At 40.8% G+C, this 26,286-nt stretch overlaps 1 protein-coding gene across 1 annotated transcript in view; it reads right to left on the bottom strand.

The window, feature by feature from the left end:
• CD28 (CD28 molecule) overlaps positions 1-24,527 on the bottom strand; it is a 29,097-nt gene extending 4,570 nt beyond the window's left edge. The window contains exons 1-3 of the mRNA XM_058549664.1: positions 24,386-24,527; positions 3,868-4,224; positions 3,490-3,611 (exon numbers count right to left, since the gene is read on the bottom strand). Of these exons, the coding sequence (XP_058405647.1) occupies positions 3,490-3,611; positions 3,868-4,224; positions 24,386-24,440 (534 nt within the window). The 5' untranslated portion in view covers positions 24,441-24,527. The remainder of the gene's footprint in view (positions 1-3,489; positions 3,612-3,867; positions 4,225-24,385) is intronic.
• Between the last annotated feature and the right edge of the window lie 1,759 nt (positions 24,528-26,286).

Here is a 26,286-nt window from a genome sequence, read left to right as displayed (position 1 = left end):
TTGAGATGATGGATGAGTTATCTAGCTGTAACTAAGAAGAGGATAGCATTAAACAAACATAATTGGGGGATTCGTTCAGAAAGAGGTAGCCATGGAAACCAAGTGGATGAGGGAAGTTGCTCTTCAAACATCTTGGTTCTATAGCCTTTCTATAAGTGAAAAACTAGAATTCTCTTGGGGTTATGGCAGGTCAGGAATAAGAGCGAGGAAATGTCTGGCCCAGGTAAATGTGGAAGGAGCTGATGGTACCCTGGGAGGCATTTTAGCATTTACTCCAACTCTGAGAACTCCCCTTATCAGACTCCCAAGTGACAGTCTTTGCCTCTGGACACCCAAATAAAACTATAGCTGGTAGAGAGGCCCCAATAATGAAGATGTCTTGACTCTGAGGTTCTCTGGGTTGTACAAAGACTGTGAAAGATCTGCTACAATCAGCTCTCATAATTACCCTCACGCAGTTACCAGATAGTGGATGTGGACATTATCACCCTAACTCTAAACACAATGTGGGAGGGAAATGACACACGCATGGCTGGGAAAACTCTACAGTGTCCACGTGCATCTAGCATACGCATATTTGTGTGCAGAGTACTCACCTTCTGTGTCTGTGTGACTGGGTCGTCTATTCTGCCCCTTCACCATTCAATGTCTGCTAAAGATGTGTGATTTCAGGACCATTCCTTCCTTGCTCTTCCCTCCACCCCTGCCCTTACCCACTTGTTTCCTGGAAGAAGCAGCAAGACACAAGGTGTACACAGGTGATTCACTTACAGACATGGTCTTCAAGACTCCACTGGATTAAAGGCAGATACTACTGTACACACACAATCCACATTCCCCACGTTATGATTTATAGTGGAGAAGATCGTGTTTTTAAAAATGCTCCTTTAGACTGAGAAAGAGAACAGGTTTACCAGCTCAGGAGAATGAATGGAGGATTGAGTGAGAGTCACAGGTGCTGCTCCGTGGCAGCCTGGCAGAGGGCAGCTCTTTATTTATTCAAATATCAGCAACAGGTCAAGAACTGACATAGAATCTGCAGCTGCTCGCAGAAACCCACTCAGCCTAGAACTGCCTACGGTAGCACATCATGAGCCCCCAGGAAGTTCCGGGAAACAGCAGCTTACACCAAGGCACAGTGCAGAACAGACAAAAATAGGATCCCAGAGAAGAACCCAGGAACTGGCTGAAAATCTAGGAGTCCCTAATGGCCTGGCTGCCCACCTCAGCAAGGTGCTGGTTGCTTAAACAGTGACAGCAGCAGGAAAAGATGAGCCCAGGGTAAAATGCTGTGTTATTCTATGAAACATACATATATATTTGTTTCACACGTTTTTGGTCAGAGAGTATAAAGATGTAGGTTTGAGATGCAAATAAAAGTTAGTCCTTATTGGGTAACCTAATTGACTACAAGATGCCACAGAAGGTAAGATATGCCAAACACTGGGACTTCCCAAGTTACAGGGAGCCTGTGAGACAGAATAAGACCAAAATAAGTTTTCTCAAGACAAAGCAAGATGAACCTCACTAGGAATTAGTAGCACTGCTGAAGAAAAACCCATAGTGTCTTTGTTGTTTCCGAGTTGAAAGTAAACTGTTTAAATTCACTGAAAATGAGAAGCTGCTGTTGTCCCTTTGGGTGATTTGAGTCACTTAGCAAATTAGTGCCTGATGATAGTAACTGATATTTTAATGCATATTTACAATAAGTTTTAAATGATGAGCAGTACCATTCTGGCCACTGAAAGTTAAAGCAGTTCCCAAACTACTTCCTGCAAAGCTAGTAAATTATATCAACCTAGGTCAGCACATTACAGGGAGCACCTGTCCTGGAAGGTTACCCAAAAAACCACTGCACCTGGCTTTTAAATTAAGAAGTTCAGATTCCCAAGGGGATCAGGATAAAAACAAGAACTAAGATTCTAAATTCTAAAATCACCAGTGAACACCACAAAGGTTCAAAGCTCGAAGGTACCTTGGATGAAGACACCAAGACTCAGAAAGATGAAGGGACTCGACTAACATCAGAGGAAGGACTTAGGCACTATTTCACTACATAAAATATCCCCATCAGGGTTGGGCAACTTGCAGAAGCCAAGGCAAGCAAATCCTCAAGATGATATGTAGTATAAAGGATTTCCAGGAACAAGCAGCCATTTTGTTCCCTACCCTGCAGAAGAAACAGATTAGGCAGCAGGTAGCCTGGCAAACGTCCATCTGCTCCCTAGAGTCTTCCAAAAAGGGAGAAGCATGCAAGGAACAATTGAGAGGCAAACTTTGGCAATAGGCCAACAAGAGTTTAAAAGGATCCCAGGCTGGATCTATCATTGGCCTGACTGTGAACCCAGGGCTGCCCTTGCACCCCCCAGCACCAAGGCTAGAGAAAATAGGACGGTTTCACATGGCACGACTTCCAGAAATCACTGACCCATGTTTGGAGTTAAAGGTATGGATTATGCCTTAAAGATGATTATTATACTTCAGGCATGTTCATTTAAGTCATTACTTTGGCCTCTATGGGGGTGATCAATTCATCAATTCAATAAGCGTTCATTAAGCACTAAATGTACCTAATACCAGATGGATGGTGAATATCAAGATAAATAGTCCTTTATCCTTGAGGAGCATACATTTCTTGTTGAAGAAATGACTCATACATGCATCTAACTTCTAGAAAAAAATTCAAAGACAACATGGAACCAATGCATGATGTATTCTGTACCATGCTGTGTACATAAGAACAGAAAGTTTCTGAGTATGGGAAAGACCTTGGTAAGGAGGTCCCTTCTTAACAGTAGATATGGTCATCAATATGTGTTCAAACCCAGGCCAAAACTTCAGCATTGAAGAAGGTAAAGAAAAATATACCGTTTATTGCATGAATATTTGCACAAGTTGGTAAACTCCAATTCAGTAGTGAGAGCTCAGAAAAGTCTAACTCCCGTTATAGTTTCATAATGACAGCACCATACTTGGCCTCACAAAATTCAACTGCTTCGGAAGAAATAAAAATATGACTCAGATAAACAGACCTAGTTTCTTTGCTAGGTTTGAATGCATAATTTCAGTAGCCAAATTTCTCATGATTTTGGACCCTGAACCAAAGTTGTTCATTGGCTTCAGTTGCCTAGATTCCCACGTTGCTTAAATTTTTATACATATGTGTATATATTAAAACTATTTTATATGTCATAATGATAGTGCAAAATGGGGAAAAGAGAGGTTACTGCCCCAAATACCTCCACTCTAATTTACCCATTTAGCTTCTTACTCTGCCTGGCCATCTAATCAGTGTCTTCTGGAAAATAGAACTCATATCAGATTTTTATCTCCAGTAAAGTCAGACAGGCTAAAAGAGAACCTAGTCAAACCTAGCAGGGAAAAATAAAATAACAATAATCACGTGTTAAACAGAAAAAAACCACTTGGATATGTTCAGATTGCATGTGCAATGGAAAAGTTACATAAAAGCAATGCTGCTTCTCTTACCCAGCAGGTACAAAGAGCCACTGTTACTAGCAAGCTATAGAAAGCTAGGACTCCAACCACCACCAGTGCCCAAAATGGCTTAGAAGACACAGGAGACGGGCGATCTGGACAAAGATGTTTCTCTGAAAAATAGAATAGAGTGGATTAAACGATATGGGAATGACACTTGAGTACATTTCCTTCCTTCTGAACATTGTGGAAGAATGTGAGCGGAATCAAAATATGCAAATATCACTAGCTTAGAACGTGTAGACTTCCTCTTCTGTCTATCCTCTTTGGGATTTATCCAACCCACCACTGATCATGACCTAGTTTGCAAGACTGCAGTTGAAAGCCATTCCTCTAGAGTGGCACACCAATAGAGACATCCCATGTTACCTTTCACATGGATAATGGTTCCATTGCTCTTCTCATTGTCTATGTAAGGAGGAGGGTACATGACCTCAATTTTGCAGAAGTAAATATCCGTTTGGTTAACGTACAAATTCCGGAGGTAGAATGTCACTGTTTCGTTGCCCAATTTCCCATCACAGTTGAATCCCGTATTTGAGTGAAACTGAAGCTGATGGGAGTAATTTCCATTCACAACACAGACTTCCACAGCACTGTCTGCTCCCTTATAGAGGGAGGCCCGGAACTCTTTGGAGAAGAGGTTGTACGTGTACTTGCAGCTAAGGTTGACCGCGTTGTTGTGCACCACAAGCATGGGCGACTGCTTCACCAAAATCTTGTTCTCTGGAGGGGAAAAATCACTTGCTTAGAACAAGAGCATAAGGACATTTTTCTTCTGAAATCAAGATATATTAATTAAAGTAAACAGATCTCCAGCAAAGGCTTTCTCTTGGCAGATGAAGATGCAGGAGTTCTTGGGGAGATAATTATACTGAGAATTTAAAAGTTCACATTTTGATATTACTTTCGTCCTCCTCTGAATGGAATAAGGGAGGCTGTTTTCACTTGGAAGGCAGAATGTGGCCTTCTGTTGACACTGAGCACCAAGCTCTGCGTTTGGAATTTCTGAATCTGTACTGAGAGTCTTAAGATGTTAATCATGCTTAATCATGTTAATTTTGATTGAGTGGCACACTTGGAAATGACTTTTAACACCTGACATAGATACACAAATAGATTTGTTGTTGGGTTGCAATACAGGCTTTTGAGAAGGAGTTAAAATGTTTTGAAACGTTTTGACTGTTTATTGGCCATTCCAACAGTAAGATAAAGAGAAAACATAACCCAAGAGTTTAATTTATCTTCCAAAGCAAATTCTAAGAACAGTCTTCTCAAGAAATTTGCATATTTGTTCCCTTAAATCACAGAAGATGGAAGACGCCCACAGGAGTTCTCTCTCTAGTCCATCTTCTACATTTATGCTATCCCAGTGAACCATCAAAGAATCTGGAGACGATCTAGTTCAATCTCTTCACTTTTAAAGCAGAGAACCTGAAGCTAGGTTATAAACTACATGAGGGAAGGGAACACTATTCCTCTTGTTTCCAGCTATATCCCCATTGCCTGTCACATGATAATATATTCCTTCCTTTTCTTTAATGACTGTATGAGGCCTAGAAACATTAGATGATTTGTCTAAAATCACTGAGCAGGTGGTGAGTCAAGCTAGGACTAAATCCCAAGCAAACTTCAACCACCTGAGAAATAGACCACTGAAGCACTGAGAATCAACTCTGCAACCAAGACTCTCCACAATTTCTCCAGTAAATCTCTGGCGTCTTTGATTCAAAATTCAATACAAATAAAAATTTTGCTATTATTTTGGAGTATGCTATTAATTGTCTACCTATTTGTATTTTTTAAAAAAGGTTATTTGAAACAACAACCTCCACACCCATACGGAAGAGCCAAATCAAATAATCTATTAAAATTAAATTTACAGCTTAACCTGGATTTGAATTCATGTACTCAAGTGTTCTGTTTTGCTTTGGGAAAAAGGTTGCTGCATAGAACTCAATCAATAATAGTTTTCCATCTCCTCCGTGGTTCTCAATGCTGGCTGTACATTAAGAACTTTAAGAAAAAATACCTATGCCCAGGTCCCATTCTCAGAAATTCTGATTTAATTGGTCAATGCTGAGGGAGGGGCTGGAGGTATTTACATTGGTTCTTTTCATTTTTTTATAACAATTTATTGAGATATAATTTATTTTTATAGTTTATTTTTTTAATTTTTTTTAAAGTTCACCCTTTAAAGTGCACAGTTCAGTGGGTTTTTTATTATATTCACAAAGTTGTGAATGGATCACCACTATCTGATTCCAGAATTTTTCATTATCCCCCAAAAAGAAATCTCATACCCATTAGCAACCACTTCCCATTCCTCCTTCCCTCCAGCCCCTGGCAATCACTAATCTATTTTCTGTCTCTACGGATTTGCCTATTCTGGATATTTCATATAAATGGGATCATACAATATGTGGCCTTTTGTGATGGGCTTCCTTCACTTAGTATAATGTTTTCAAGGTTCCTCTATGTTGAAACATGTGTCAGAACTTTACTCCTTTTCATGGCCAAATAATATCCCATTGCATGGATATACTACATTTTGTTTTTCCGTTCATCAGTTGCTTCTACTTTTTGACTATTATGAATAATACTGCTATGAACATTCATGTACACATCTTTATGTGGACATATGTTTTCGATTCTCTTGGGTATATACCAGGAGTGGAATTGCTGGGTCATATGGTAACTCTATATTTAACTTTTTGAGGAACTGGCAAACTGTTTTCCAAAGCAACTGCACCATTTTACATTCCCTCCAGCAGTGAATGAGGGTTCCAATTTCTCCACATCCTTGCCAACACTTGTTATTGCCCATCTCTTTTGTTATAGCCATCCTAATGGATATGAAGTAGTATCTCATTGTGGTTTGATTTGCATTTCTCTGACTAATGAGGTTGAGCATTTGTTTCACATGATTATTAGCCATTTGTATATCCTTTTTAAAGAAATATCCATTCAGATCATTTGCCCACTCAACTGGGTTGTCTTTTTATTATTGAATTATCAGAGTTCTTTACATATTTTTGATACACGTTCCTTATCAGATATGTGATTTGCAAATATTTTCTCCCATTCTGTGGGTCATCTTTGAAATTGTCTTAAAAATTCCCCTAGTTGATTCTAATATTCAGTTAGGATTGAAAACCACTATAGCCTAACAGATTTCTCAAGCTGATAACATATTAGAATCACCTAGGAAGTTTAAAAACACTCGATTCCCAGGCCAATTAATTCAGAATCTCTGAGTATAGGACCCAGATATCCATATTTTTTTAAGTTTCTCAGGAAATTCTAATTCGCAGTCAAGTTTGAGAACCAGTGGCTTAACAGTTGAAAATTCATTTCTTATCCTCAATTCATAGGCCACCACAGGCTTTCTCAGGCTCGTTTCCTCAAACCCAAACCCTCCCAATTAGCCAGACCATTTTGAGTCAACATTCCAGGAATACACCGTGAGCATTCTTCTCTCCATACTTTGTTTATTACCCCCATGGCCTAGAGTGTCTCTCCCTTCTCAGGTCTCAAAATGATTACTGTCTGTATCACTCATTTGCCATTTGGCCAGGTTCTACATTTCAAACACCTCTATTGCATGTGCTTCAATTTGTTTAGCTTTTGACTTGTATGTATTTCCTCTAGACCCCTAATTTCCAAGTCTCTTTTGAGCAAGGATGGTATGTTACACTTTTTTGTATGATACTGTGACTAATAGGATCTCATTAATAATCGATAGGTGAAGGATGATGATCTGACTATATTGTTCTTACCAGCGGGTAGATCTGACTACCATCTCGTTAAATCCTCATTCAAAGCTTGTGTCTCAACAACAACTTCAGCTTCATTTGTTTTTCATTCAACAACACTCCCTAAAAGCACTGGAAAGCAAACATGTAAAGAATCAAAAAGTTCGACTTGTCTTGACAGGAAAATCCAACTTGCTTGTTGTTTTATTTTGCTTGGCCTTTTTCTTTGTTTACATAGAAAGATTCATTGGGCCAGTCCTGACGGGAAGAACCCACGTGGGTACAAAATGCCAGCAACTCTCCTCCTTTTCAGAGAGTGCAGGTATACTTGTATTTCTGCTTACTGAGCCCTCCAGGAACTGTGTTTCTGCTACTAATTATTTGGATTCTGTTTTACTGGGCATTCAAATTCTTCCTGATCTGTCTTTGAGAGCTTATATAAGAAAAAAGATGAGAATAGGACCTCTTTGCATAGACTGAAAAAAAAAGGGAGCATGGGCAGGGAAATGGAGCAAGGCTGGAGAGAAAGCCTGGATGGGTCCCCAGTTTGGCTCCCTTCTCCCAGCACCCACAGTGAGGTGGGGAGAGGGACAGGAGGGGGAGGAAGGAAGAGAAGCTCTAGCATTTCCACTCCAGTAGTTTGCTTAAGATGTCTTGCATAACTCAGGGTGTGACACCTTCCCCAGATACACGTGGGAGAGAAGAACAGATTTCTCAAAGATGAACAGGGCTCAGTTTCTATCCTTGGGCGGCTCACAGCCTGGTGGGAAAGAAAGATACATAGACAGGCAGCTACTTTAAGAATAGTGGCCCAGTGATCTGCATATGTTGCTGGGGGCAGTTTGGGGACCAGCTAAGGATTTCTGAAGAAGGTGACTGCTGACCTGAGTCTTGAAGGATTATGCAGAGATTGATACGACAAGTTTTTCTTAAATACAACTTAGCCCAGCTAAGATGAGTCTCCGTGTTAGCAGGTGGGGTGAGGTAGGAGAATGTGTGTTGGGGTAGGGAGTGAGGTAGGGGACTGTGGGAAAGATAAGAAAAGAGAGGAAAAGAACAGTCTAGGCAGAGGCGAGAAAGAGGCGAGAAAGAGTACGGCAGGTGTAGGGAATTACAGCTACCTCAATTGTGCTGGACCATGAGCTGTAGAAGACAAGATTGGCCAAGCAAGCATAGTTCATAGCTCAGTCTCACTCCTGCGGGTGATAAGGACCTACAGAAGGATTTTAAGCAGAAAGTGATATGTACAACTTTTCGTTTTATATGATCACTTTAGCAAAACTGTGGAAGGTAAATTTGAAGGATACAAGAGTGAAAACATGGAGACCAGTTAGGATACAATTGTAGTAGTCTAGGCAAGAGGTAATAAGGGCCTGAAATAGGGTTAGAAAGGAGTGGATAAACTCAGAAAATATTCACAGGCTAAAATTGGCAGAACTCAGCATTGGTTTAGACGTGGTAGTGAGGGAGAACAAGGAGTTAAAAATGACTGTCCTCAGGCCACAAAGACCAACCAACTTTTCCTTTTGCCTGTGTCTCTTCTTCATTAATTACATGACCAGAATAGACAGCTTAGAAACTCAGGTGAAGTGTGGACACCTGGGCTATGAAGAAGACATTCTTCCAGCCTAAGGGATCACTGCAAAGAAAACACAAATTACCTCAAAGGTCTCTGGGAACACAATTGACTCCCTGGAGCTTAGTTCAGTGTTTGCTGTTTCTCAGGAGGAAGCAGTGGTCTTTCTGTCCTAAAACTGTTTTTCCTTCACAAAGCACAATAAAGTGAGATAACTGGAAGATAGATATTCCTTCTGTTCATCACAGGGCCTCCAACTTTAAACCTCAGTATTGTTAAGACTGATCAGATTTCTCTGGAGCCTGTTCTACCTCGGCCCTAGAAATTGAGAAATTTTTCAGGGGAGAGCCATCCAAGATCCCAGCATCTAGACGGGCTGTTACGTATTCAATACTCTCCTGGTTGATGGCATATTCAAAAATTGAGCAAGGGAAGGAAAAGTCTTTCTTTGTGTGACTCTTTGTTCTAATATTTTATTGGGAAAGAGCTTGAAAAATATTGGTTACATAGCCATTTGATGAAAAAGAGACATCCAATTTATCTGTTGATGCTTACTTTCTCCCTCTTCAGTGTCAACACAGATAATTTTAAAATTAGGCACTATGCTTGAAATAGTTTGCCTAATACGTGGTAGTGGGTGGCAACAGCCTCCTAGCTTAGGGTTCAACCTGAGTCAGGATTGGCTGATAGAACCTCCTGTTTTTCAACATTTATACCCTTATAGCACTTGGGCCCACTTGGCTCATGTCAATCATTCAGAGAAGCCTAAGTGATAAAACCATCTCACAGGACTTCAAAATCGACATCTGCTTTGGAGAGACAGTAAATGAAGGACATTCACTCTTGGTGGTAGAAAAAGATAACCAGTTGCTCTAAGGTACTAAATATATATGATCAGTATGACTTTCAGTAGACACAATAATTCTGATTCCTCTTATTTTTTTCGTAAAATGGAGCATTGTGAAGATGCACACCCCTTACTCTATGGAAGTGGAGTAATAACATGGATAAGTCAAAGCAATTGATAACCGGAACATTAAATGACATTTGGCTTTGATGTGTATTTTGGTCCTCTGAGTTTTAGGCAATCCACAAGAGTTCAGATAGTTTAAGGACATAGTGTAAAATTTAAGGACATATCTAGATTCGGAAGAAACTAGAGAAATATTTAGCTTCCCAGTACTAACTTCTGTTTGATTCCATTTTGCTTTCCAGCTCATGCTAGGAGTGGAAAGCATCCTTCTCAGGTTAATTCGGTCTTAGCAGATCTAGCCTTTTCCCTGTAAATGTTTGGTTTTCCCTTTTGTGAGTAGTTAGGCAAGGTCTACCTAGGTCAAACCTACCAGGTTAAAAGAGAAACATTGTCAACCCATCAATTGTATTTGCTTCTGGTATCAAAAGATTGGCTGACAGACATTTCTCTAACTGAATTGACAAGTTGTTTTGATGAAGAATTTAGTGCTTTGCTTTTCAAAGCCTTTCCTAGCAGCTAAACCAGCTAAAGGTGTGGAGACAGGAAGCAGTAACCTCAAACCTCGTTCCCTCACAACTCCTCCTTGACAACAGGCAACATAAAGAGTAAGATTGGAGGTGAGAAGGTACTTATCTGCTGCTCATGAGCAGGCAGTGAGAGCTAAAAGATTTCTCACAGATAATCTGTGAATCTTGTGATATAGTTGACTTCTGGAAAATTGAAAGTTTTTTGCTTCCATGAGAATGGAGGGAGAGGAGCTTGGTTACAAAAAAAAAAAAAAACTTTCCCTTTCACCTATTGTAAATGGGTCAATTACTATCTTAATAACCAAGTCAACTCTCTGCACAGGTGGAGTAGATAACCATCTCTAAGGTGTGGCTCCAAGCCCCAGAGAAGGAACCCTGACGCTAAAAGAACCCTCCCCACCAGCTCAGTTAATGCTTGGATTTCAAAAGAAGATGAAGCCTAAAATGCAATGTGAGAAATTAGTAACTGTGGCCTACACTCATAGGGTTACAAAACGCTTTTTCCTATTTTATCTCATACTAACTCCATACTAAACTGTGAAGTAAATAACCAGGACAGTCATCTTTATGCCCATTTCACAGATGAGGAAACTGAGGTCAAACAACTTACTCAAAGTTAAAGGACAAGTAAGTGACCCTTAGGACTTTGCTCATGCCTCATGACTTCTATTGTTCTTTTCCCTCTGCTAGGTTGCTCAAAATTTCAACACAGTTTCAGTGATTGACTCTAGAGGATCTCAAAGTTGGACTTGATAGTCGGATGGTAGTAGAAGTGAGAGTTAGGGAGAAGAAGACCATAGACTAGAGGAGTAAATGGAGTGGTAAGAGGATAGGATCAAGATAAATTTCATTTTCTCCACCATCTTGCTGGAGTACCATCCTGCAAAAAGTGCTCAGCTGGAAGGAAAGTTGGAGATGATCTAAGCCAATCCTTTATTTTACAGAAGAGGCAACTGAAAACAAAAGAAGTAAATGACTTTTAAACAAGGTCACACAAATAGTGGAAGAGCTAAGATATAATTTATTTATTTGTGATTCTAGGAGCAATGTTTTAAATCATGAATGAATAGAAAACCAGCTTTGTTCACTCAGCAAGATCGACTTGATTTCATGGTCATATTTAGAAAAAGTATGTTTCCAAACTTTCTTTGCCTCTAGTGCACATACACGAAACATTTTGCTTACAGTTTCAGAGACTACCTGAAGCTCATAGGTGGATCCCAGATAAGGGCTACAGACAACATGGTTACATGAAATGCCTCATAAATTATTTCAAATCCACAAGCAATAATTATACCATTGCAACGCTTCCATTTCAGCTTGCCCAACTGTACAAAAGAGTTTGAACATGAACTTTAGCCAATATATAAAGTTACTTTTCAGTCTAAACCTCATTGGGCAAATCCTTAACTTCAGGGCCTTTGGAATTACATTTATTTGTCATGTTGAATTTACAATATTCTGTCTTGCCTTTTCTTTATCATAACACTATAGAGAAATAAAATGGCACATAGAGGCTGGTGAACCAGAGAGTGGAGTAGGCAGCACTCAAGACTGAAGACTGCATTGAGAAGTTAAGGAAGCAATAAAAAAGATATAATACATGTTTAATTAGCAGTGTGATTTTCCTTCAGAACCTCTTAAGAACTTTATTGTGTTCCATCTCTGCACATCACAATCAGAGTTTCTTTTGCAATTTAAAAATCAGATTGTAAGATCCTAATCATGCTGTTTCCTTTTTATATTCTGACTGAACAGAATTTAACATGTTAGGCAGGAACCAAAGAAAATGAAAGGTTTCTATTTTCAACCATCTTGCCCTGCAGTGTTTGTGAACCTATCGTGTAGGTGACGCTGGTTTCCCTGGCACAGAATACCTCCCTCCTGCCCACAGAGCTGGTGAAGTTACTGTAACTTTCCTCTGAGTATATTTCCTGTTCAGGCCCAAGACACCCTTCAGCACGTGGCCATCTGACCACTTGCTTCTTTTCAAGCTCCATAAGGGACAGGCTTCCCCACAGGCCAATCCAGTGTTTGCTCAGGAATCTGTAGGACAAACTGTGCTTTCTGGGAGGAAAGGGAGACTCGGCCATCTGTGGCTTCGGTAACTCTGGCTGGTGGCTTGGCCTCATGCAGATGAGAAAGAGGAGTACAAAACACCCATCAGACTACAGCGTCTCTCACCATCTTCTCTGAGCTACTAGGGAGATAAACACAAAGCTATAAATGACCTATCACACTTTCAATGGCTCCAGATTCTCTGAAATTCATATTACAATGATAAAAAAAAATAATGCACGTTACATTTTCAAAATAACTTTGTGGTCATTTCATCTAGTTTTCTGTTGACTATCGTCTTGAAACTCTCCCCTTTTTCACAAGAACTAGAGATTTAAGGACAGCCTGTCCAAAAAAAGGGCTTTGAGAAAGCACGGTGTATATACATACGTGTCGTCTCCTTCAGGATCCCAGCAGAAAGCAGATGGCACACACAAAGCTAGGCAGTAGGAGGAGGTTTTATTTATAAAAGGACTGTTGGTAGAGGTGTGGACCACCAGGGATGGCGCTAGAACCCGAGCTCTCAGCAGCAGTCATGACTACCCTAAGGTCTGAAGGGGGAGCGGAGGGCGAGGTCATGAAAACCAGGAGGAAAGAGAGTTGTGTAGAGGAGGCCACTATGACAGAAGCAGTGACTCTGTCAAGAGAAGCAGTCAGGCCAGGCAACCAGCCCCGCCCATGATTGTGTGTGTACCACTATCAGTTAAATCAAGCTCATTAACTCTGATGGACAGACAGTGTGATTTTTGAACAGAATCTAAAGGGACCTTAGCTCAAACAAGTACAAATGATTACGGGTAACAACAGAAATAGAAATAGAAGCCTAATTAACAAATTTACTAAACGAGCTGCTGTTGGCCAGCACTAGTCTAAGCTTTACCTTAACCCTGATCTGTGTTTCTGCACAGGCAGACACTACATCACAGAGGACACCTGTCCTCATCCTTTTCGAAAATTATTCTGCTGCCTGCAGCTCTCAGAAAGTAACTCAGGGGCCGGCCCGGTGGCGTGGTGGTTAAGTGCGCGCACTCCACTTGGGCGGCCCTGGGGTTCCCGGGTTCGGATCCCGGGCGTGGACCCACGCACCCCTTGTCAGGCCATGCTGTGGCGGCATCCCATATAAAGTAGAGGAAGATGGGCGCGGATATTAGCTCAGAGCCAGTCTTCTTCACAAAAAAAAAAAAAACAAAGAAAGTAACTCAGAGGTCAAATAGTTCAGCAGCAAAAAGTCCCATCTGAGCACCCAGACCTAAGTCATTAATTCTTAAGAGAGAAAAATTATCAAAACGATCAATGAGTACCTTCTGAAAAGAAATTTTGATGTGTCAGAAAATCGTTCTTTGGTATTCCGACTTCTGCCAGGGCCAAGTCACTCATTCATTCAGCAAATAAATAATGGGACCTAATGCATTAGGTTCTTGGGAGATAGGAAGAGGTAAAAGATGCAGCCTTTTCCTTCTAGGAGAAATCCTAAGGTAGGTACACAATTAGCTACACTCCAAAGCTACGTATGGTGCATGAGCCCTGTAGAGGGTCACTGACAGTCTCATGAAAGAGGCCTTGATTCCAGACCAGAGGATTCTGGAGGCTTCTGTGCAGACTGACCTTCAGCTGGGCCATGAAGTCTGGGGCAAATTTAGACAGGCTAAGATGAAGGAAATGACCTTCAGTGTAAGGGTTTATTGGGGACAAGCAAATCATTCCATTTACGTAGGTGGGAAGTAAGTGAAGATGCCTGATACCAATCATGGAGAGCCTTTAATGCCAAAAAAAGTCACACGGATTTTCCTAGAAAGGCAGTGGGAGACGTTGAACACATCTGGGTTGAGAATGGGGTGGTAAGTGCCGCTCGGGAAGGTTAGCACAGTAGTGCGGAGGGCATTGGCTTGCAGCAAGGGTAGAGCTGAGGCAGAGACCAATCAGGAGGCTGTTGCAATAGCATCCATGCGAGCTCCTAGGGCCTGAGCTGCAGAGGCAGCAGCTGTGATGGAAAGGATGGACAAGGTATTGGTGCCTGGTTATGCTCAGTGATGGTGAACAGGAATCAAAAATGACACAGAGTTCATGGGCTGGGTGAGGGTGACAGTGGCGGCACCATTGATAAAATTAGGTGAGTGAAGGAAGGAAATTTTGAAAAAAGCTGTTGGGTTCAGTTTTAGATATGTTGTTGGGTTTGAGGGACAGGTCAGGCATCCTGGACGAAAGGTCCAGGAGTTCAATGTGTCAGACTGGACCTCAAGAAAATCAGAGATAGATATGTACATTGGAATGTTATCTGTATTAGGATGACAGCTATTATTAAACCTGCCAAAAACCATTGCCTGCTCTATAACCCATCCCTGCCCCTCAGAGACACTGCCCAGCAGTGCAGGCTGTGAGCACTCTGGGACTGAAGCTTCCTAAACCAGAGCGACGCGACCTTGGGGGTGATGTGACCCAGCCCCTACCACACAAAGGGCTGTGATTGTCCTCTCAGCTCCTAATGCTAGAAGGACCATCTACGAGGACAACATGACAGAGCATCTTAACTTATACGAAAGAGATGCCTATACCAAAAGCCACCAAACCACTTCAAAAATCAAATTTTATTACCCTGAAAGTTTGCCTACAGTAGGTAAGGGCTTCATAGCTTTCTACCTAAATATTATGACAGTAGTTCAGATAAAAGATAAGAAGAAATCCCACAGGTATCAAGGAACTGTCTATATTAATATAGTGTTTTTAAAATATATCTTTTAATCCAGTAACCAAATTTGGGAACCATACTTTCCTCCTGAGCCACCGTCATTCTGAGCCCTCATTCAGAATAACTCTGTAAAGAAGACCACAGCACATTTTTTGTCTGTTTCATTCTTCCTGAACCTTCCTAAAGCCATCTTCCTGGACACCTCCAAAGAATCTTCTCAGGGCCACTGTAGCACATTCAGAACCTTCTTGGTTCTGGTCACGGCCTGGAAGCTTGAAAATAATTACTGCGTGGAACCTTACCATTACAGATGAAGAAAGAAGAGAGCAGAGGCAATACTGTCCCCAAAGTCCTGTGGTCATTTCTAAGCGTATTAGTGTCTAAGATCCTGGTTCACAATCTCTCCAAGCGATTTCAGTGATGGCTGGTTTGCGATTCTTTGTATTTTCTCTATCGGATCATAAGAGCATACACAAAGGGGTGGGGTATTGAGTTGCCTTGTTAGAGCTGATGAAAGCCTGAGTTTTTATTCCACGTAAGAAGTATTTTTAAGCCAGAAATAACCCGAGATGTCTTCTAGTCCAACCCTCTCATATCAGATGAGGAAACAAAGGCCTAGAAAAGTTGTCACAGTGTGACAGACAAAAACTCCTGATCACATCCCCCTACCTTGAGAAATCAGTGGCTTTAGCTTTTGAGTTTGAAAAAAGAAAGGGAAAAAGAATAACAGATGTGGCCTCCCCAAAGCCAAGGGCAAGCAGCCTCATCTTTGTTCTGAAAAACACAGGGAGATGCTGAGATTAACTTCCCTGACTGGAAACTGGAACCCTGCCCGCAATGCTGGGCAGGGTTGGTGTGAACCTCATGACCCTGTTATCTCAGCCGTGAGCTGAGGCCAAGCCCAGCCATAGTGTGCATTTTTCAAGACTCAGCGAATTTAAAGCGCAAATGGGCTAAGTCTTCAAAGTCAAGGCATGTGTAATCCCAGTGGCTCTTATTGATATAAGTTTAACACCATGACCTGTCTGGAGAGATTTAAATATACATATACACACACATACGTTTAACAAAAGGTTTTTAACGCCAGGTTTGCCAGCACGGAATCCCTTATCCCCCTAGCTTCATCCTAACACGTCTCTACAAACCCCTGTAACTCTCTTCTCTCCCTCCCCACTCTTCTCAGAGATTCGTCCTCCTCTCTCTAATACTCCCATCCTCCATGCCCCAAATCTCCCTCCCTATCTCCTCAAGGAAACTACCTCCATTCTCTTTTTTTCTCTCTCTCCTCCTCTTCTCTTTCGTAAGAGCCTTCTCTCCCCTCCACCCCTGCAACACTACACACACACACTCAAGACCAGCACTCAATTTGCAAACATGTATTACAGGCCTGCTATGTACGGAATACCACAGTAGACATTCTAGGTGATAAAAGTTTCTAATTGTCTTCAGTTTATCAAGCAATTTCCTCTCCTCCTCACTGTCTCTGTTGTGTCCCCCTCCACTTTTTCTTAACCATTTGAAGCCTTATCTTCCTTCCCTCCACTCTGCCTAAACTCAAAAGTCCCAGCTGGTCTCCTTTTAGCCAAAACCAGTGGCCTTGCCAAGCTCTTATTCACTTCTCCTTCCCTTATACATGTAACGCTATTAACCACTGTCTCTTTTTGAAACTCTTTCCTCCTTTGGCTTTGCTGACATGCCATTAGCCTCATCCCCCTCTTACCTCTCCAGACACATTCTCTGTCTCCTTCACTAGCTCATTAGCCTCTTCAGCTGACTCCTAACTGGAGCTATTTTCCAGATTCAGTTCAATTCTCTGCTTCTCTGCAGTGCGACCCTCTCCTTTCTGCCAGCCATCCATTCCCATGACTCTAGCTTCATTCCAAAGATGAAGATTCCTAAATATTTACTTCTTGCTCAGTTCCCATATCTTCAGCTCTGTACTGGACATTCTTCCTCACATCTCAACCTTTACTTCAAACTCAATGTGTCTAAAATCCAACACTGTCTTCCTCCAAAACTCAGTTGTACAGCAACACCATGACTTAAGGTGGTGATACCACCATTCCTCTGTTAGGCCAAAAACTTTGGCATCATGCTTGATTTCTCTCTCTCTTTCACAAACCAGGCACTAAGTCTTGGAATTTCTACTTTCAAAACATCTATCAGAATAGTCACTTCTTTCTGTTTCCACCATTGCCACCCAAATCCTAATCTACTACCCTCTTCCTGGGAAAGCGGCAGCATGTTCTCGCATGGTCTCCTTGTCATTGGTCTTCATACATTCTAGACCATCCCACTTCCAAAAACTTTCTGCTGCTTCATAATGCCTTGAAAATGAAGTGTGAACTTCTGTTACCAATATTCAGTCCTTTGTTTGACCTAATTCTATCGCATCTCTCCAATCCTCCACCACTCAGACTGGCCATCTGTTCCAAGAACGTGGAACAATATTCCTGGTTTCATTTCTTTATTTGTATTGCTTCTCCTTCCTGAGGCAACACGGCGTTGGTAAGAACACGAACCCTGGATTCACTCACCTACTAACTGTGTGACCACGAGCAAGTTGCTCTACCTGCCCCATGCTTCAGTGTCCCCATCTTATAAGTAAGATAATCAGAGTAACTACTTCAAAGGATTTAGGGGAAGAATAAATGATTTAATACAGGAAAAGCCAGGTAGAATAGTACCTTGCACACCATAAGAGCAAAATAAATATTAGCTAGCAATTATTATTAATAACATCATCCATTCAAATCCAGTCTAGCTTTAAAGTCTAGCTCAACACCCTACTCTCCATAAAGGCTTACTATTCTATATTAATCTTACTACAGTATTTATTTTATGCTTCCTCATTTTAGTACTAATTCATTCATTTCCTCTTCAACAAATATTTGTTGAACACCTACAATGCTTCCAGCGCTGTGCAAGGTGCTGAGGTCATTAGGATGACTAAGACACGATCCTGCCCACAAGCAGCTCACAGTCTAGGGGAAAAAACAGATGCGTCAACACACAGCAACAATTTTGGGAATCCAGAGGAGGAAAGAAGTCCCTCACTTTGCCATTTAGGGTCTCAGAGATGGTTTCTTCAGGTGAGAGATGTAAGGGATATTCCAGATGACAAGAATAACATATGCAAAGTCATTAAAGCATCAAACAGCACGGTGAGGCAGGCGACCACCAAGCGTAATTTATCTGTTTCCAGCTGTTATATCCTATCATCTATAGTCTTCTCAACTAGATCACAAAGTCCTCGAAAGCAGAGAGAATTTGATTAATTGCACAAGCAGTTCTTGTGTGCTAATTAAGTCTTTATATTTCTTTCCCTCTTTTTATGTTCCTTTAGACCCCAAAAGAGATTGAAATATAACAGAGGTTTAATAAATATTAGTTAGATTGAATTACAGTCCCATTGGAATTCCTCTTACAAGTCCACAATAAAAGCTGAATACCCAGGGAAAGCCTCCTCAAGGGTATGGATCTTGCACTAAAAACATAAAGTGAAAGGTGAGTAGGATTTGAATGGGTGGGAAGGAGGAGACAGGGAATTGCAAGAGGGAAACAGCATCAGAGAGAAAGGTCACCAATGCAGAGTGCAGGTGTGTGAGGCAGTGAAGAAAGCTGCACTATTGGGGTTGAGGATCTTATGGTAGGCTAGGAAAGGAGATAGATTGGATAAGTAAGGTGAGTCCAGCCTAAAAGCATCCAAAAATGCCAGGATACGTTGCAATGTTATCTTTCCATAGCATCTTCTAGGAACCATCAACACAACTTCCTTTCCTATCAGTTGAGAGATGTCTAAGTTCCCTCCCATCTCTAAATGTCTGTGGTTGAATTCAACAATTGTATGGATGCTTCTGTTTATAATTGTTTACTATAAAATAAATTAGTGTTAATAGAGAATCATTCACAGTGTTCCTAAACTGAAAGAAAAAATATTTCTAGGAAGATTTCACAATTCTCACTTTTACTTCATTGAAGCTCAAACTAGGTTTTTGTTTCGATCAGAGAACCTAGACTAGCACATAAAAGATATTAATAAATACCTATGGAATGAACTCACAAATGAAGACCTGTCTTACCAAAGCACTGGAAGGAGCAGGCACCTTATAAAATAGGAACTCAGCCCTTTAGAGAACAGTAACCAGCTAATACCCTGTTTTAGTCCCCCAGGAGTCTCATGGTGGAAGGAAACACTCTCTTCGTATGCGCCCATTCTCATCCACCTTCTGTGGGACAGAGTCTGTGGATCAGAAATGGAACACTCCTGGACTCAACATTCCTAATGCTGGTCTTAAATTATATGCCTTTATTAGTAGTAGTGTTCAACAGCCAAGAAAGTCCTCAGGTCACATGCAAATACAGCCACAGTGATGTTCTGACACTTCATCAGTTGTCAAGTATCCCTAAGCAATAAAAAGCACAACGCTCTACCTTCTCAGCAAGTAAAACAAATCAAACATCCACCTAAGTTCTTAACAAGGAAATCTATGTCATTGTTAAAATGTGAGACATGTCAATAATTCAGATTCTTATGTGAATGAGTGGGTGACGAACAGGAGTTAGGGCCATAATCAATACACTACCTGGTGGATTATGAGCCAAAAGGGTGACTCAGATATTGCAGAAAGGGGCTCACGATTAGATCAGAGGTCAGAGTGAACTGTGAGTGGGCGACTCTTACGACACCATCAGGAACCATTGACCTGGTTACCATGGCAGCCAGAGTCCCCAAGATAATGAAGATGATGACAAATGAAAAAGATGACGGTAATGGTGATACAGAGATAAAGTTGCAGCTCAAAGTTAAGTAAGAAATTCTCCACCACAGTGCAGGTTCCTTTCCAGCACTGAAAACATAAACACACGTAACCTGCATGGTGACACAGAGACTAAATTAAGATGTCTATGAAATTAACATTGAAACGCTAAGGCCAAAGAAATCTACAGTCTCTTTTCCACATCCTCTAACAAGCGACTGAGTAGCCCTTGATCCCACCCAGTGCACTCCTCTTCCAGTGTTCAGAGTCATCAGAATGAGAGTAACAGGCAAGAAGTTAGACACCTACTTTTCAACCACTTCTCTATGGGGCCTGTGTTACCTTCCCTCCAGCTTTAGAGACCAATTCTCATGCAATGGTTCTCAGACTGAAAGCTCTACATACACTTTTTTGATGACAATACCATGTCATTGCCTGAAAAGAGTCAAAGAAGTCAGCATCAAAAAGACATAGATTCCTTAACACAGCTCAGAAAACCGGAGACCCTTTTAGTCAGTCACAAAGTCATCCAGATGTCACTTTTCCTGAAGTTCAGCTAAACTATCTACTGAGAAGAAAAGTTTCAGCCACTGTGAAGTTCCATAAATAATAAATTTCTTGAAGAAAAAGGCAAAGAAAAATTTAACCAAGATAAAAAGGAGAAAAGAAAGATTTTATCCTTTTCAATGACTTGCTGTGAAATAACTGTGCTTTGAAGGCATGCCTGCCCTCTGATTTTTAGAGAAGAAAGTCTGCAATGACTTGTGCATCCTTATCAATGCCTATACCAGTTAATATTGGGGCCAGCCTGGTGGCATACTAGTTAAGTTCATGCGTTCCTCTTCGGCAGCCTGGGGTTCGCTGGTTCGGATCCTGGGTGTGGACATACTCACCGCTCATCAAGCCATGCTAAGGCGGCATCCCACATAGAAGAACTAGAAGGACCTACAACTAGGATATACAACTATGTACTGGCACTTTGGGGAGAAAAAAAAAGAGGAAGATTGGCAACAGATGTTAGCTCAGGGCCAATCTTCCTCAAAAAAAAAAAAAGAGCTATTATTTTAGAGATGATAAACCACAAACGGAATTTTCTTCTGGGATGTTGGTGGCATAAAAATTTTCATTTTGTAAATGTCAGCACACTGCATATGCAGGAAATACTTGGAGGAAGATATCTACACATGATAAAAGCTGAATGGTAATCATATGGCATTTCTCCACTCATGAAAACAGAATAAAGACATTAAAAAGGGGGACAGTCTATGTCTAAAGAAAGAGAGGCAGTGAGATCCCCGTCCCCCCACCCATAGTAAAGGTTTGAATGTGAGCGCTTCAGAGTTATGATCACAGATTCATTTCTATTTCTCATCTATGTGTGAAAATGACTCATTCTATTTCCTGGTATTGATACATTGATATTAATTTTACAGTCCTTGATGTAAAAGTCCTTTCTGGATGGTTGCCTTAAAAAAATAAAATAAAAAGTAGTATCTTATGGTAGGGTATGGTAGTAGAAAAAAACGAATTCTTAAGCAATGCCTATACTTTTGAAATGCCCATGAAATTTACTTGAAATGACAAAACACCCAGTCAATTTTTTAACGGTCAGAAAATCTGGCTACCACGTACTAGATGTCATGTAGATACAGCAAACTGCTGAGTATACTGCATTTTTTGAGTCCATCTTTTTCCCGTACTTTCCCAAGCCCAGCCTCAGAGCAGCACTTTCTTGTAAGATGTAAATTACCTCTCTTTGTGTACAACTACTTCAGAGGGCTCATTTGCTGAAGTAAAAGTAAAATGTTTAATTACATTGGTTTGCTGATGATTTTTTATTAAACATCAATCACTTTCCTGCCTTCTGTGCCTCTCCCAGAAAAAGAAGTGCTGAGGGAAAGGCAGCAGCTGGAGAAATCAATCATGTTCAGAGTGGCCATTTTGACGGTGTATTTGCTAAGCTTTGAGGAGAAATGAAAAGAAACCCTCTAGGGAAAAAAAAAGTGGGGTTGTCCTGATTTTTGTCTTCATCCTGGATGATTAGCTTGCTGAAAAATAACCAATATTGGCTGACAAATCTATGAACAAGGCCACGTTATCATATGTCCACTCCTTCTATCGTCAATCACAAATTGCTTCCCTTTCACGGGGCCAACAGTTCTAAACGGGACTCATGTCCCGAAGTCCAATAGAATCCTCTCTTGTGGATCTCAATGGCACAATTATCCAAATATGGTAGAAAACATGTAACTTTGGTAAAGGAATTGTCCGAGTTAATGTTTCCTCACTCTGCCAAATCATCCTTCTTTAATTTAGCCATAAAGATCTTTCTATAGCATCATTAAGATCATGAAGAATCAAATCAGGCTTAACTTTCATAGAATAAGTATTTTAAGCTATGCTGTGAATCAATGAGTTAGAGTTGTTAAATTAAGGGACAAAAGAACTGTTCTTCATTTATATAGACACACACACACACACACACACACACACACAACACAGATATACAGTAGTCTCTCACACCCCTAGGGAGGACGATTACACTTGGACCAGAGAATCCCCTGATCTGTAATTTCTTCGTGGAGGGTGAATGCAGAGAGAGAAACAAAAAGCACATGGAAGATTTGGCCCCATCGATTAGAACGGATCAGACATTTTTGTATGTTGCAATTATTTTCTTTCTCTTAAGTTTTCTTGCTGGAAGGGGCATTTCAGAAGTGCCCCCTCCACCCCAACCCCTTTCCTACTCCATTAGACGGCCTCTCAGCATCAAGTCTTAAAAGTTATTCAGAGGGTGAGTTGGCGTCTAAAAGGTAGATGTATCTCAAAGCAGAAAACACAGCTGCCTTGTGTGTGAACTCTCCGACTACTTTTTGGGCTCTCCCCCTTTTAACAAATGTTCCAAAGAAAAAATATAAAGATTTGAGTCTTACAAAAATTATCTTCAAAAGAGAGTGAATGAATCGACAGTAGATGGTTGACCACAGCACATCAGAAAAGTATTTTGTGTACAATTACGAATTTTACATAGTTTTCTGTCAGAGCGAGGCTTCTCTTTCCTTTCTGCCTATCCCTTACTGTCTAATAAATTAAGAAATTTTAAATATTCTTTAAAAATAAATTTTAAAGATCCCTTAAAAATAAAGTTTAAAGACCTTTTTTAAAATGAATTTTAAAGATTCTTTTAAAATATATTTGAGAGCTCTGAATGCTTGGTACCAGATACCGGGGCATAACCCATCTCATCACCAGCTCCTGTCTTTCACTATATCAACACCTTTTATAAATACACACAATTTGTAACATGCCCACTGGCACATCAGATGACGAAACAGGTGGGTATATAGGTAACGACGGTACTCGTGCTGGTTGGGAAACTACACCCTTTGGAGCACATGCACAAGATGTTTAAGAACAACAACGAGTAATGCAGCCTGCGAACCACCAAAATAAATGGGAAAGAAAACTGAAGACACTGGCTTTTCAATGTCACTTCAAGGGAAAAATAACTATCCTTATTTAAACACGCCCACTAACCCCATCCAGTCCAATTTTCGAGCCAAGTGGGACCCTTTTCTAACTGAGAACAAGTTCAACAAACACCTTACTCCAGCCCACCAAAGCTCTTTCTGGTCAGAATTGTGATTTTCCGAAGATGACTTAACCTTGGATATATGTGGAGCTAGGGCATTACAAACCACATCGTGTTAGGAGGAACAGCGTTACGGTCAAGAGGACAGGCTGGAGAGGCCGACTAAGACAGTCTGGCACCTGCCTCCACAACTAGAACCTGTATAGCCTTGAGCAAATTAACGTTCCTATCACTCAGTCTCTTCATCTGAAATGGGGTTCTGTAATAGTGTGGGGTGTATCATCCTCCTCCTCATCATCACTGGGAACTTAAAGGATTTTAATCTAAGAAAACATATTTTCAGCCAATTGTGAAAGAAAACTAATTTATTAGCATTTATATTGTATCAGGTTCTGTGACGAGTCCAGAATTCATTTTGGCACTCATTCAGTTCGGGTAGACATAGTCATTACATCTAACATTTATGTTGCTAGCCGAGCACTGACTACACTAAGCATTTCATGTGGATTATTTCATTTTATCTTCACAATGACCTTGAGATGAGGTTATTATCATCCCCATTTTACAGATAAGGAAACTGAGGCTAAGAGAGTTTAAATACCAGCCTAAGCGTAGCTAGTAAGAAATGGATCTGTGATATGAACCCAGGCTGTCTAAATCCACAGCTTTCAGAACCAACCTACTTATAGCAGTTTTCCTAAGTAAGGAAATGCATATATACATGAGCTAAAAAGACTTGGGGCACTATTAACTAATAGCTAAATAAATCTTGTTTAATTCCAAAGGATGTTCGTTGTAGTCTGAGAATCAGTGAGTTTCTAAATAACAAGTCACATGTTAGAGCAAAGCTGCATTTCAAATGTCCAAATTTCACAAGTTGTTTGAAATTTAAAATGAATTAAGCCAATCAAAGACTTCAAAAGAAAAACTTCAAGAAGAAAATAAATCAAAATTGTTTACCTGTTACTTGAATTGAAGGGAAGAAGTTGAGAGCCAGGAGCAGCCTGAGGATCATCGTGCTAACGGTGGGCCAGGGCTGCAGCCCCTCCTCCCCGAGGAGCCCAAGTGCGAGATGAGCTGGAGACGCGCCTGCCCAGCCTGAGCGTCGCCGTCACCGCCAACTTACTTCCCTCCGGGCACATGATCAAGGGACCCAAACCACAAGGCACCGTGACTGCAACATTTCACACAGGATATTACATTGTTTTGATGACTTTAGACTTTTCCTCTTCTTTTAAAGGCAAGCCTTTTCTTGTCATTGAAAAAGAATGTCAGTCACTCTGTGATGGGCTCATGAGAATTATTCTCTACGGATGGGTATCAGTGCTGTAAAAATGGGTGCTTGAACCCCAGCAGGAATTTAAGCGTAGACTAACAAGGTGTTCTAAGGGAGGGATAAAGCCTAGCACAGAGGAGAGATTTTCATAGGATGGGAGAGACGGTGTCAAAAAGGCAACCGTAGGAACTATACTGAGGATTTGGGAAACATCTGTATCAGTGCTGAGTTACAAATACCGGGAATCAAACTTCTGTGTTGGACATAGGTAGCCCTCTGGAGCAGTTAGCACACGCTGCTTAGTTTATGCCAGCCTCCCACAGTTCACCTCTAGGAACTTTGAGAAACAAACCCATGCCCACTGAGCATCTGGAGGAGGTTCCCTAAGCAAAGGGAGAGTCAAAAACATCACATGTCCTCAGGGGGACAGTCAGGTAAGCAAAAGACCCTTGGTATCTCATGCTCTCTGTGTCCCTCAAGGACTCATTCAAGGCTAAGTAAGAGGTGTGCAGGAGGCTCCCCAAGGCTGGTAACCATGCCTCTGCAGCCCTCTCCCACCGGCCAGGCCTCCTGCACTTTGGGCCATTCCACTGGCCTGGCTGACTCTACTCTCCTCATCTGGCACCTAGGTCAGGATCTTGTACTCAGTGGCTTTCTCAAAACCGTCTGGTAATTTTTTTCTCTTTTCCTGATAATCTAAGCTTTATATAATTACCCTAATTTGGGGTATTGTGTATGTGTTTTGTTAAAGATAACTTGTATTGTTTTTTATTCCAACTATAAAGTAGGACATATTTCCTATAGAAAATTTAGAAAAGGGTACATTTTACCTTTTTAAATGTTAAAAATAAACATTAAAACAAAACTCACCCATAATCTTATCACTCTGATATAAACACTGTTAATATTCTGGTCCATTGCCTTCCACGTGTTTTTCTATTAAGATTTTTATGTATTTAATATCATGTTTTATTTATAATTTTCAATAGATATATACTATTACGTTATACCTTGAACATTTTCCCATGACATTTAGGTTTTCTATATAAACATCATTTGTAATTGATGCATAATATTCCATCCTATAATCATAATTGTTTAACAATCCCCTAATGTTGCTACCAATTTTTTGCTATTTTAAAATGCTAGAGTGAACATCTTTGATGACCTAGTTCTAAGTGGAAGAAGCCTTCCCGTTCCTCCCTCCTGATCTGATAAATGACAGATCAGAAGCATTTCTTCTCCTGATAGGCCCCTTGTCCACTTTTCAATTTTCTTACAAACACAGACTTTGTGACCCTCTCACGCTGACACATCTTTCTGCACTTTGGAGAAATTTGTCCTTGAAAATGATTCACTTACTCTTCTGAACTAAAGGTCAATGATGAAGTCATGCCCCCAGGCCCGGAGAAGATTCCCTTCTAGAATCTGACCCAGTATTCCTGTCTCTGACCCTCTATTCGGTTAGGGGAAACTATATCTTACCCAGGGCTTGATGTTTTTCCAAGGACAATTTCTAAAAGGTAGGGTACCCTTCTCTGAAAGGTTACCCCTATTCTGGAGCCATCAGACTACGCAGATCTAG

The sequence above is a fragment of the Diceros bicornis genome, chromosome 10 (assembly GCF_020826845.1).
Source record: "Diceros bicornis minor isolate mBicDic1 chromosome 10, mDicBic1.mat.cur, whole genome shotgun sequence".
NCBI classification, from domain to species: Eukaryota; Metazoa; Chordata; class Mammalia; order Perissodactyla; family Rhinocerotidae; genus Diceros; species Diceros bicornis.
This window is presented reverse-complemented; position numbering and strand designations above follow the sequence as displayed.